At 38.0% G+C, this 13708-nt stretch overlaps 1 protein-coding gene across 1 annotated transcript in view; it reads left to right on the top strand.

Annotated features, from left to right (window-relative positions):
* LOC108668670 (voltage-dependent calcium channel type D subunit alpha-1) overlaps positions 1 to 7590 on the top strand; it is a 71556-nt gene extending 63966 nt beyond the window's left edge. The window contains exons 25-26 of the mRNA XM_047879559.1: positions 1424 to 1521; positions 5744 to 7590. Coding sequence (XP_047735515.1) covers positions 1424 to 1521; positions 5744 to 7376 — 1731 coding nt within the window. The 3' untranslated portion in view covers positions 7377 to 7590. The remainder of the gene's footprint in view (positions 1 to 1423; positions 1522 to 5743) is intronic.
* Positions 7591 to 13708: the final 6118 nt, after the last annotated feature.

The raw sequence follows: 13708 nt of genomic DNA, 5'->3' as shown, positions 1-13708 counted from the left end.
TAATAACTGGTATATATTTTATCTTCAAGTGAGATTGTGAAACTTATGAGTATCCCTGCACTGTAGTGAGTTTTGCTAGCTGAAAGTTCTGTCGCAACGTAGCTTTACTTTTTTCTAGTTAGTTTAGAATTTTTGCGTTTTGAATATTTTTCACAGACCATGAAAATGTTGTTTCCTTTATCTAGAGACAATTAAGGAATGTGTTTTTTTTACATTTTGCACCTGAATTAAGTTAATAAATATACTTCTGAGTTCAAATTTTTTGTAGTCAATATTGTTCTCCAGTAGTGTTGAAAAAATATTGTTAGGCACTTAATTTAGTCTACTTTCTTTTAATTTTTGAATTAGACAAATTAATTTTTCTTCACTTGTGAATTTCAGTTTAGTGTATGACGATTTTCCGTCTTGAAGGGTTTTACGATGTAGGTAGGTTTTTTCACTTGTGTAGTACAGTTGAATGTACCTGATATTTTGCAAGTTTTCAGATGGAAACCTGTAAAATGTGAAACAGATTCGAAATTTTTTATAAATAAAAACAAATTTTATCGAATAATTTTTTTATAATTTTTGTTCTAGGCAGTACAAAATTTTGTTATTTTCCTGTTCATCGGGCTTTTTGCGAATTGTGTTACATTTTTCCGTCCATCTCTTTCTCTAACTTGTTTAAAAGTAATCCCCAAGTCTTTGTGAACAAAATAACGTTTAATAATCGTACCCTCATAAAAATTTGTGGAAGACTGGCGGGAGGAATGAATTAAATGATAGGCGCTGAAGCTTCAACGAAGCAGAAGTTATTTGTGCATTTTTTCATTACTTACTGTACAGTGAATCACTGACGATGAACTTTGAAGTTTTCCTCAATCTACGTCGATATTTCGATATAATAATGTTCAAATATCTGTGTCAATTTTTTTTTATTTATTTTGTCAGAGTTTTTCTGAGAAAATTCATATGGTAAATGATGCATTGGTTAACCTATAATCGGAGATGAACAGAGTTCATTGCTGACTTAGAATTCATTGCCAGATCCATTCATTGTTCACAGCGGCAGCAATATAGTAGAACTCATGGTTATATAAATATGCCTCAAGAAACATAGCTAGTCTGTACATTCCATGGCGTATACTTTCAAAAAAGTTAAGTGATCGTAAGTTCATCAGCCAATCATTGACGGCCTTTCAAGCAAAATCTACCAATCATGGACAAGAAAATAGAGCATAAGTACTTACGTTCAATTAGTGATTTTTGAAGGTACGGCCCCTAAGTCTGTAAATTCAGTAGAAAGTTTCTCCCTGCCACAATAAGTGCTCATCACAGCGGCTTTAATAATGAACCCATGGTTATAAAATATGCCCCAAGAAACACAGCTAGTCTGTACATTCCAGGAGTGTTTCTCCCTGACACAACAAGTGCTACCCCGCAGGTGTCGCCGAGTGCGTCTATAGGGTACACCTCCTCTCCATCCGGGGAGCTGTCCCTCCCCAACGCTACGCCGGCGCTCCCCACGCCAAGCCTTGCCAGGTAGGGAGGAATTCAATCCTCAGTGCTGGGGTAAGTTAGTCTCTGTTCTGGGGTAAGTTAGTCCCCAGTGAAAATTTACAGACGCGGCAGCTTCTGATTTGGACTACCAGAAGCTGAGCGACTCTAAATTTCGTTAGGGTCTCAGTTCTGGGGTAAGTTAGTCTTAGTGCTGGGGTAAGTTAGTCTCAATTCTGGGGTAAGTTAGTCTCAGTGCTGGGGTAAGTTAGTCTCAGTGCTGGGGTAAGTTAGTCTCAGTGCTGGGGTAAGTTAGTCTCAGTGCTGGGGTAAGTTAGTCTAGTACTGGGGTAAGTTAGTCTCAGTGCTGGGGTAAGTTAGTCTCAGTGCTGGGGTAAGTTAGTCTCAGTGCTGGAGTAAGCTAGTCTCAGTGTTAGGGTGCGTTAGTCTCAGAGCTGGGGTAAGCTAGTCTCAGTGTTGGGGTAAGTTAGTCTCAGTGCTGGGGTAAGTTAGTCTCAGTGCTGAGGTAAGCTAGTCTCATTCTGTAGGGGGACTCGTAGACACCAATCTTTTGTGGTAATTTGAAACTGACCTGTTGGGATAATTCAAAGCTGATCTGTAAGGGTAATTTAGAATTAATTTGTATGGGTAATTTAAAACTGCACTGTTTGGGTAAGATGAAGCTTTTTTTGCTGGGAATTCGACATTAACTTGTTGAGGCAATCGATATCAATCCATTACTTAATTTGGGGTTTTTAAGAACACTGATATGTATAATGTAGGTAGTAATTCTACCCATATCTGCTAGGATTTTTTTCAGATCTGATATGTAGTGTTACTTTTTAACTGTCAAAATACGATGTATATATCTGTATTATTCATAGCAGCATAATCCACGTGGTCGTACGTTCATTCTATAGTTTGATAAATGAAATAATGAATGATCAATGCCCAAACAATATTCAACCTAATATTGAAGAATATTCAACCATTCTATAATAAATCAATGTATAAAATCCTGAAGATACCAGTGAGTCGGCAAGAATTTTATGTAAGTTTTAGTCTAATAGTTTAATTGTATCACAATGAAGTACATTCCATATCAAATAACATGCACTTCCGTTGTTTCATAATCAATTTCACTTTTAGCGATTTCGCTCTTCCTACATTTATGACTGTTTATCGTTACGTTTTTGACAGTGAACCTAAAATTGGATTTAAAACATGTCTCCTGACACAGATTGCTTTAAATAAAACCAATGCATTCTACTCTCAACCAAAACGATCGCAATTAAATAAATATTTCTATGACACAAAAATTACTTTTTGGAAGTCAGAGTTTAATAATATAAGTGGCGAATTTCAAATTATTTAGGTGATGATTACAATTGTAAGTCCTCTTACCTTTTCAACAAATTTCACAATTGAGAATAATTTTTGATATATCAGGCTTTGAGCAATTTCTTCATTTATTGTAAATATCCTTATTTTTCCTAATTTAAGGTGTTCTTGTTCGTACAATTTTGCATTTTAATCGAAAAGTTGTCACATGTAAAGGTTGTCATATCATTTTTTCAAAACATTCAATTTCCAAGTAATTAATTGGATTTAAAGCAGGTTATAAGTTTTTTCTGTAATAAATTTCATGTTTGTGATTAGGTTAACGATGATATAGCCGAAGAAATATTTATAAAAATACGTAACAATTATAGAAAGATGTACTGAATGCCTGTTACCCAGTGGCTGAGTGCTAATTCATCTCATTCACGTGGTTTTCCTTCAGTTCAGGACTCAGATCTGAATTTTTATTGCCACTAGTATGTACTTCGATTTTTTGTTAATTTTTTCATGGTTTACATTCGCAATCATCGCTTCCAAAATTATCATTGACATTTCCCTCTGCAGAAAACAGATGCAGTATCTCACTCCTGATTATAATGGTAAGTGATAGGCGGCTTCCATACTCATAATACAGCGTTGCTTTTGAACCCGACACGCTTTCACTCATTAAAAAACGAGTAAGATTACTAATATATAAAACAATTTCGAGCCAGCCGAGACTTTTCTTAAAAATATTATAAAATACCCTGACTGAGACTGAACAGGAGTATTTTACCTCTGTTATTTTTTTGAAACGGGAAAATTTTGGATGTTTTCGTGATTTATTAAACCTAAATTAACGGGTGTCAGTATAATTGATTGAGTTTTACAGTTCAAAAACAACGCTGTAGAGCTGCAACTTTGTGACTCTGAAGCTGCCTATCCGGTTTCGCTTTCCTCGCTCACTCATGCCTATAGCGTTTACTCATCACTCATGCCTAGCGTTTACTCATCACTCATGCCTAGCGTTTACTCATCACTCATGCCTAGCGTTCACTTTTAAGTTATTCACGCATCACCGTCTGAGGGCGCTTGTGTGCGATTGCGCCTATTTTTGCTCTCCCAATTTTTATCCTAAATTATTGATTAACTTTAATTCGTCACATTTTCTTAATAACTAATTTGCTTTAATTCATTAATTATAAATACTCTTGTAATTACTGAGGACTGGTATGAATGCCAACTACCGACAGCAAATACAACCGGAAATACACCTCGTTGACAAAATTAAAACGTTAGCATTTTTTATGCTGTCCGTTCATTTAATTATGGATTTATATTCATAAAAATGTGCTGACCTTCACACTCGGAAACTTGTCAGCTTATTAAACAAACTTTAATTATAACTATTTTACTTCGAAGTGTCTATCTTTGAAATATTCAGTATTCGATTATGATCCACTGCTTTGGATGAATTGGATTAACGTCACTTTAAAGTTTCCGTCTTTTAAATGTCGTCATAAATGCATTGATTTAACGGGCATTGAGACAAAATTTCCTTGCATGCTATCATATGAGTGGCGTTCTTCGCCTCAATAAAAAACTATATTTTAATAATTCAAGTTTTTGTACAGCTTATCAAACAAACGAGGCCAGTCCGAAAAGTTGTAATTGCTGAAAACGATGTAGTTGCAGTCGCTCTGAAATCTTTCTACGGAACATTGCTAGAATGGATTAGAAATCAAACCACTTGAAGCATATAAGCCTGCCAAATTTGAAACAATTTACAAGTATCGAAAATTGCCTTTCCAGTCAGTTCAAAGTCTTCGTAATTCTTAGATTTTTATGTAAGAACTTTGCACTTGTGATTTATATCGTCAATCGTTGCAGTAAAACATTGTATTGATATTCGAGGTTTAAGTGTTTAAGTAACTGTAAGGACAGGAATATTTATGAAATGTTGTGGATTTGTTTTCTACTTCTGTCCTAGTGCATTTCGAGACCTTGCTTTAAAAATATTGACTCGGTTTTTTTACTCAAAAAAAAAGGTGATTATCACGGCACTTGCAACTTCAACTTGACCCTTTGCTGCCCCTTCAAAAAAAATCAAAGTATGCTGAATAATAATATCACTAAAAAAAGGGAAATGTCTGAAGGGTGGCAAAGAGTTGAATCTGAGAAAAATTGCACCCGTAATATTGTTGCCTTCCAACACATTTTCTACGATCCGGTTATGCAATCACAATTATAATGCAAAATTTGAAATTTTTGAGTACCTAAGCATACAAGCACTGACTTGCTCGTATCAAGTAAATTTCAATGTCCCGCATGTTTTTAAATTTATTCTAACAACTTTTGGATCAAAGGTTAAAGTTGATTGGCGTACATTTTTGTTGTATTGCATTTTTTCACACTGGATGAGGAAACGTGGGAAAAGACGCTTTTGAATGGAAAAAGGGGAAAAAATCCTTAAAGTTTGAGACAAGGCACTAAGTCATTTAACTGCATAAGAAATTTGTTTGCTTTACTAATTCCTTTTGCATTGAGGAGTTCGCTGGACTCAAGCGGTCTTGACGTGTACTAATGCACTGAAGTTTTGCTGCATCTGAGTGATCATGGAGTGATAACTGCATTGGAGAGTTTGGCATGTGACTAACGTGGCTTCCTCCAGCCTGAGTGATGAGGAAGGTGAAAAGTCGCAGGCTGCGAGCCCGAAAACTGCGCAGTCCCCTATAGCGAGCCGCGGTTGGTCGCTGGGCTGCTTGGGACGCCCTGGCATTCGGGTTTCCCGCAGTTTCAGCAACATCGCTGACTGCCTTCGCTGCACCCATGCTCACACTCTAGCTGTAGCTGGAGCTGTTATGGCCTCAGGGGCTGCAACAGCCCCTGCATCTGGGGCTGCAACAGCTCCTACCTCACCCCAGCCTCCTGCTTCTTCCTCCTTCAGACGTGGCGACCGAGCATCCTTCCATGGTCGAGGTAGCGCCCGGCCTCTAACATTTCCAACCACCACTCCATCTACCAATCGTCTGCCTTCTCTTGCTCATCATCCTCCTACTCACCCTAGACCTACGCTTCCAATCCCACCACGACCAACTGCTTCCCATCACAGAACCCTACCCAATGTTCCTTGCACCTCTACCTTTTCGGCCAAAGCATCAGCAATACTGTCAAAGGACTCCCAGTTACTATCAGTCAAAAGTTTACTACAACAAGTGGCTTCTTTGACACCACGCGCTGTCTTGGCTTCTCTATCGCCACGACCATGCCATCGTTTCCTCCCACGTCCTCCTCTTGTGCAATCTCATTCTCATCCTAATTTGAATTCATCATCTTCATCGTCATACTCGTCAAATGAATCTATTTGTTCGCAAACGGAAACTCCAAGACTCAGACGGAAAAGTCGGCGAAAAGACACGAGCGAAATTTCATCGATGGCTTCTGAAGTTGCTTCGGGTAAAATACGGATCCCTGAACATTCTCCTGTCTATGAATTTAGGTCTCAATGCAACCCTAAAAATCCGCACAAATGTCATAAAACGCGCTTGATACGACCCACACAAGTGAGTAGGCTCTCCAATAGAAGTGACTGTTGTCATTTCTTCAATAGGGCTTCTCATATATGTCGCTACCAAGACGATGGGTGTCACAATAGCCCACCCCCTCCGGCTCCTTCGCAGTCCCCTATAACAATTTCTCCCCATCACACCGCAGATTTGGAGAGAGAAGAATCTCTTGACGACTCCCCTAACACTCTCAACCCGGATACAATGTTAGTAGGCGCAACTGCATTCACCTTCCCAACCGCTTCAACATACGATCTTCCTTACGAACCAACCACTGAACCTGAATTGCACCAGTTTGACGAGTCAAGAGTTTCCCCTACTCATGATTTAGTTGCTGGCGTCGAATCTGATCTACAATCATTGTATTATACCGGAGAAAATTTTCCAGACGAAGTCGCTACCATACCGAGAACGTCACGCGTTAGGTCTTACAGCATCATGTCCCCATCCTACCATTTACTTCACCCGTACCTTCATGAAGATCGAGTGCCGTCTCCTCCTAGGTCATCTCTTTCTTCTCCTAGGTCTCGCCTTCCGCTGCATTTGAAATCCGTGCAGCTTTTACCAGAAAACGAGACTTCCATCGGAAATCCATCAGTTAAAGCTTACGATCTACCAGTTCGTAACGCCGACGATGATGACTGCAGTTCACGTATCGTGGATGAGTGGGACGAATCAACCACCGATGCCGTCTCCAAAAAGTTTGCCGCTCTTTTCACTCAAGATGTTCCTTGTCCATTGCCATCTTCCATTCGTGGTGTCAGCGTACCAACAACGTCTGTCATCTACTCAACGGTTGTTACTACCAGTGCAACCGGGGTTTCTGTTCCATCATCAAGCACTCCCATCCACACTTCAATCGTTCATAAAATACAGGACACTTTCAGACGAAAAGACAGACTAAGTCGTTTTGGCCAAAACCCGTCTCAATCTTCCTCTAAAATATCTTCTCAGACGCATCGTTTCGAGGGCCCCTATTCGTCTACATCTGTCATGTCGCTTTCGCTTAGGTAATATTCTGCCAAATTCGGCGGCATTTTTTGTGCATTTGCTCAACAGTTGCTTCTCTTGCTGCGTCTTATTGAATGCAGAACTAAATAAAATACAGTGATTCAGAATGCTTCTACTTTCATGCTGTCTAAACTTTATCAATCATGAAATCATGACTTCTTATTTGGTATAGTGAGAGCTCCAATTTTTTTTTATTCATTCAAAATGCTCAAGGACTTCGTGGCCACGAGAAATATTACTACGTTATTGTATTGCATCCATCAAAAATTCTCCTCGAGTGTGATGAATCATTCCAATTCTTACATCAACTTGTATTATAGTTGTACTGTGTAGTTCCTTCAAAGCAAGATAAAAGTACGTCATTACCACGAAATCCTTACGGCTGATATTCAACTATTTGATTTGAATAAAGTGGTGCACATTCATCGATTCAAAGCACATTTCGCTGTGAAAAAAACACTCCGCAGGAATTTTTCAGTAATATTAGAGTTGTTTTATATATCTGGACTCGTATTTCAGAAGATGAGAGAGCAAGTATTTTTGCAACGAGAATTGTAATCATATTTTACGTCTTCTGAGATACGTTGATTGTAACGTCTCGATCAGTGCTTTTTTTTTGGTCGCATTATCCTAATTCATACAGGAACAATTATTTCACCAAGTCACGGAACCAAATATTTTCCAAATTAATTCTTGTCATTCTTGAAATTTCGTAACTCCCTTGGAATAGGACTTGTAATTCAGTGCAATCGTAGGATCTTAAGAGTATTTGCAGGAATAGGATTTGATATCGTAAACGCGTCTTGGTCCAAAACTGTAGTCGCCAGGACACTTATTGAGTAAAATATTCTTAACATTTGTGCCCTAAAAATGTGCCCCACTTTGCTGCGACATATACCTATTGGTCCTACATGCATCCTGTCTTCCACCTTATTGATCCTACATGCATCCTGTCTTCCTCCTTATCCTCATTCCCTATGGACTCGCTTTGCTACTTGTTGATGATTACTATCATGTGTAGCCGTAGAACAGTTATGAGATGAACTTTAAATGACTTTCGTTAAATGATGATGGATTTGCCCAAACGCTTAGCTTCTTACAGACTTGCTTCAGTAAATGCTTTGGGTGTTGCATTAATTCAAGTCGTCGAAATGCTTTCAACTAATAAATTGGTTTAGCAACGTTGGCAGACGTTTTCATTTGTTGCAAGTTTTTTGTTACTTTGAGTTTGTGTTCGCATAACATGCCTTCTATCGGAGCTGAGGTGATGCAGAAAACTGTACAGGTTCTATAAAGTGATGCATGTTATTTTGTGATGGTGATGAGTAACGAGCATGGCTATTATCTTTGATTTGAGTGTGGCTTGCTTTTTTCAAGCATTTTCTGTCATGACCAATTTGTTCATTGATTAATTAGACATAATGGAGTTTTCTTGGCATATTATTAGTGGATGCTAAAATATATTTTGTGTTTTTACTGCATTTAGGAAAATATTTTGTTTAAATTGAAGAAGTAAAACATTTGAAAAAACTACGTAGCCTCCAATAATTTTATTGTACTTAGTGTTGTGAAAGGTCATGAGGAGTTCATGAAAAAATAACAAGCAATGCTTATAACTGGCAACTTTTAGCGATTATTTTTATCAACAAGGGCCTCATTTCAATGAAGTAAGCAAATCTATTTTGTCAATTTCACTTTAAGCTTGGAGAATTTGTCAGCCTCATTGTCTTACTTTCTTTAATCGGCTCATGGAAATTAAGCGCACAGTAGATTTAAATCGAACTTAGCAAAACTTTTGATTAATATTAAACCTCTTTGGATCAATTCTTTGAACAATGAGAACAAATTTTGGTCGTCTTTAGTCGTAGCTAATTAGAAGAAATAATTTACGCCCATATAATGGGTTTATTTTCACTTGCTAGTCGCTAGTATTGGCTAGTCGTAGTTCCATAATGTGGATCCACAAAGGGAATAATTTTGCAGCAATTTTACATGTAGACTCTTGATATTAATTTTATTGCATCTCTCCCTTTTCTTTTCCAAACATTTTCCCGGATCAAACAACACTCTGAGCTTGCTTCGTCCTTCCCACTTTTCTCCGTCCTCCTTCCACGCATATTCTCTTATTCTTTACTTAAATTTCTACGAATCAAACCAACTCTCCACTTTCTGAGTTATATCCCTTCTGCTTATTTATTCTTCACCTTTCTGCAATTATTTCCCCAATTGCACTTATTTCTATGTTCTTTCTTCTCTCCTTCACAATTTCGATCTCCTTCTATTTCCTTTTTCTTCTCGACATCTTTTTTTCTATCTGTTAATTATTCCCTTATTTCCTGAATTTCATGCTCATCATGAATTTTATCATATTACTAACTTTATTCTTCTGTCTCCTCCTCATCACGATCGTCGGCCACTGACTACACTTATTCCTACGTACGTTGTTTATGATCACGCTTTTATTTTAACTTATTTCCTAATGTGTATGACATTTTAAATGTTTTACAACTGCAATAATAATTACTCTTTTTCGTCGTTTTTCACTCTATTGCCAACATAACGATCTAATCATGAATTTCTAAATTATATATGTTGCTTTTTTGTTAAACCTTTTCTCATCTACCTCGGTTACACCCTCCCATCTTTCTTGGCTTTTCTTTCACTGAAAAATTTTTCCTTCTTGAACCTTTTTCTGAATATTTTTTAACTTTTCTTTCTCACAATGTTACTCCACCCGACATTTCTTAAACCTGTCTAAAAATTATGTCATTACCGTAAACTCTGATCGGGCTCTGAATGCACTTACTCGTCGTGTATCGTTTATGTTTGTTGCGTGGTATCACTTTTCGTTTGTCTATGTACTCATTTTTCGTTCATCTATGTACTCCTGATGAGTGGTGCATCATGTGTTGTCATGTGAATGTTCTACCTTATTCCCCTCCCTAAAATGTGTTGAATATATATTTTTTTGCATTTAATTAAACCCCCGCGTGATAAATTGTCAAAACTGCTTTTACAAAAAAAAATTATTTCACTCGTCCCAAAATTTTTGTTCCTCCCGTGCACAACATTCAATAATTTCAACATAAACCAATTAACGACGTAAAAATGTTTTTTTTTTCGTTCACCAATTGCGTTGGGTTGACGATAAATAATTTTCAAAACTTGTAATTAAAATTTCGAATGTTATTTGCAATAATTATGATCAATGCATCCATCGATTTGAATTTTATTTGTCATTCTCGCTTACACAAAAAAATTATTGCATTGTTGTACACTATTTTTGACATAAACCATTCCTCGGTAACTGAACGAAATATATTCACCCGTGCCATAAACTGGTCACATTTTTCTATAAAAATATTGTTATTTTGTTAACCCCTTCCTGCATTGATGCATTGTTTATACCATAACTTGACCGCCCTTTCACCATTTGGTTGCATATGTTTTTTTTATTAAATAACCTACATGTTTATCCCCCAATGTATGGTTCATCATCTTAATTCATTGGAATGACATTCATGACTCATCACTCTGCCATTAATTTAATTTGATCGCGTGACATTCATTATAATTCACCAAACCATCAATGTGAATCAATTCGATGGCATTCGATGCCATTGATTATCTTCATGATATATACATTAAAAACGAATAACATTCGTAAATTTATACCTTCTCTACCATTCTGAAATAAAATCATAAATCGGGCTAAATTTAATGCACCGTAATATAATTTCGTCCGTAATTACATCCATGGTTTTTAACTCGTTCAATTCGGTCGTTTCCTCTTTGTTTGCACCTAATTCTACACTACGACTGAGCCACCTTCTTCCCTGCCTGACCTAACTCTCCACGTTCTTGGTCACATTCACACTGCCATTTGTTGGAAACATTCACCACTCTCTATTTAAATTATTCTGGATGCTCGTTTGGCACATCCCCTAATTTATAACTCAACCAAATTTCAATCCCTTCCAAACGTGCAATGGATCCCTGTTTGGCATATCTTTATGCATATAATTTGTATTATTCTTCTCAATTGCACCTTACCCAATTTTTCCCTGAATTACACCAAATATTCCATCGACACATCCCTCTCTGTATTGCTTGGAGTCTCTTCTCGAACTTGAATCAATCATTCCGTGTCTGGGTTTGAATCTGCGACTTCATCTACTTATTCAACGCCCATTCTTCACACTCGCCTCTTCCTGAAACTCATCTCCCTTTTCGTCCTTTAAATTCTACCTGAAATTCCTCGTCTTCTTTCTGGGCCACCTCTTTATCCACCTTATCTTGACCCTCGTATGGGCCAACTCCTCTTCAACGCACACGGGTCAACTGCTCTTCACCGCACACGGGCCGACTGCTCTCCACCGCACACGGGCCGACTCTTCCACCGCTTACGGACCGACTATCCTGCCTCGCTCACGGGCTGACTGGCTTATACCGCTCATGGGTCTGCTGCTCTCCGTATAAAATGGGCTGGAATCTTCATGTCGGTTTCTCTCGACTTTGCTACTGTATCCGACCTTTACTTCACACAATTTCATCCTAACTGCGTTTTCTCCTCCCGGTCCCGGGTCCTATTTTCACTCTCCCGCTGACGGAACTGCTGTTATTCGCCGTCTTTTCTTACCCTGCCTGTCCCCTGGCGATTTCTTCGATTAAGAATAAACGACGAACAAGAAATAATTGTGAGTCGTCCATGCTTAATTGCTCTCTCTTTCTTCGATTAAGAATAAACGACGAACCAAAAGCTTGCTGATTCAACATTTGAATTATTTTGCTTATTCATGCTGGAGGTTCATATAGCTTGATTGTGCGCAGGGCATTATACTCTTAATCCAGCTTACAATAATTCTGAATAATTATCATAGTCGCACGTTCATCGGCTGAGAACAATGACGGGATTTGAGATATTGGTTGGACGAAGGCAGTGTGTAATTTAGCTAAGTAATTATATTCACAAGGTTTTTGTAGTTTTCTTATTGCTAGGTGATTCTTTATCGCGCGGAAATGGTCGAGTATGTACATTTTTCTTCGGCCGTTCAAAAAGTTGTACCATGGAACTAAGTCAAAACTTTATTCGGGAGAGTCCTGATGATTATTTATTATTCCTTAGAGAGCCCTGGTATGTTTGATGTGCCTATTCGACAGAAAATTTGAAAACAAATATCAAGTTTGCTTTTGTATACGTTTTTTCTCTTTAATGATGAAACTGTAGTTGTGAATTAGTGCATAGGTTCGATTGAATTTGGAAAATTATATTTCATTGTTTAGAATTAAAGTTTATTCATGCAATGTCAGAATCACGTTAATAAAATTGGGAAATGTCACGTTTGGTTTAATTTTGTAATCAAGTACAAGTCTAAACGAGTATTCTGTATCGATAAATTTCTTTCTATGCAGGTTTTGGTCGAGCAAGGGCTGGGTAAATACTGTGATCCTGATTTCGTACGCAACACTTCTAGAGAAATCGCCGAAGCGCTACAAATGACCAACGAAGAAATGGATCGCGCTGCTCACAACATACTTTCGACTTCAAGGCATCATTTGTCCGACAACTTCATGTCGGATGCCGCTGATCCCTTAGAAAATGACCACGAAACAGTGGCTCCTGTTAGAGCGGGTCCCAGACCTGCATCAATGATACGACAACCTCAACATGATCCACCGTTATAGAAATGATAGTACATAAATTAATAACGTTTATACTTGGTAGCTTTAGTTGGTTAGTGGTTTTCATCGAGTTCCCGATGAACAATACTGTGCGAGACACTTGCCTAGATATAATTGAGGTGCAAATCAGCTGCTAATTTTTGTCGTTTCAGAAAGATGAATGACGAATATTGTTCTGGTTTTGATATATTTCACATTTCAGGTGAGAATGGCATGATGACTACAGGATAAAATTTGATTAATGTCAAGTGAAAAATTAGCGCGGGCACGCCGGCTCTAATCAGAAGCTGATCTGCATCTGAATTGTTACGATTGAATAATTGTGTGTACAAAAGTGGTGAGTAATTTCCTTCTGTGAAGCCCTAGCTGTGACATGATTATTTTAGACCGGTCGAGGCAAATGGATCCTTTGGATGGAGCCTTCCAATCTTCCAGCTAATTTGCTTGATCGATTTCTCATGACTAGAGTTTTCGATGTCTCTTAGCTACAGTTTTCGATGCCTCCTAGGTAGAGCGACCGAAGTCTCCTAGCTAGAGTGATCAAGGTCTCCTAGCTGAAGTGATCGATGCTTCCTAGCAAGGGTGAACGCTGACTCCTAGCTAAGGTAATCGAAGCCTCCTAGCTAGAGTGTTCGGAGCCTCCTAGCTCTAGT

The sequence above is a fragment of the Hyalella azteca genome, unplaced genomic scaffold, assembly GCF_000764305.2.
Source record: "Hyalella azteca isolate HAZT.00-mixed unplaced genomic scaffold, Hazt_2.0.2 contig3348, whole genome shotgun sequence".
Lineage (NCBI taxonomy): Eukaryota > Metazoa > Arthropoda > Malacostraca > Amphipoda > Hyalellidae > Hyalella > Hyalella azteca.
This window is presented reverse-complemented; position numbering and strand designations above follow the sequence as displayed.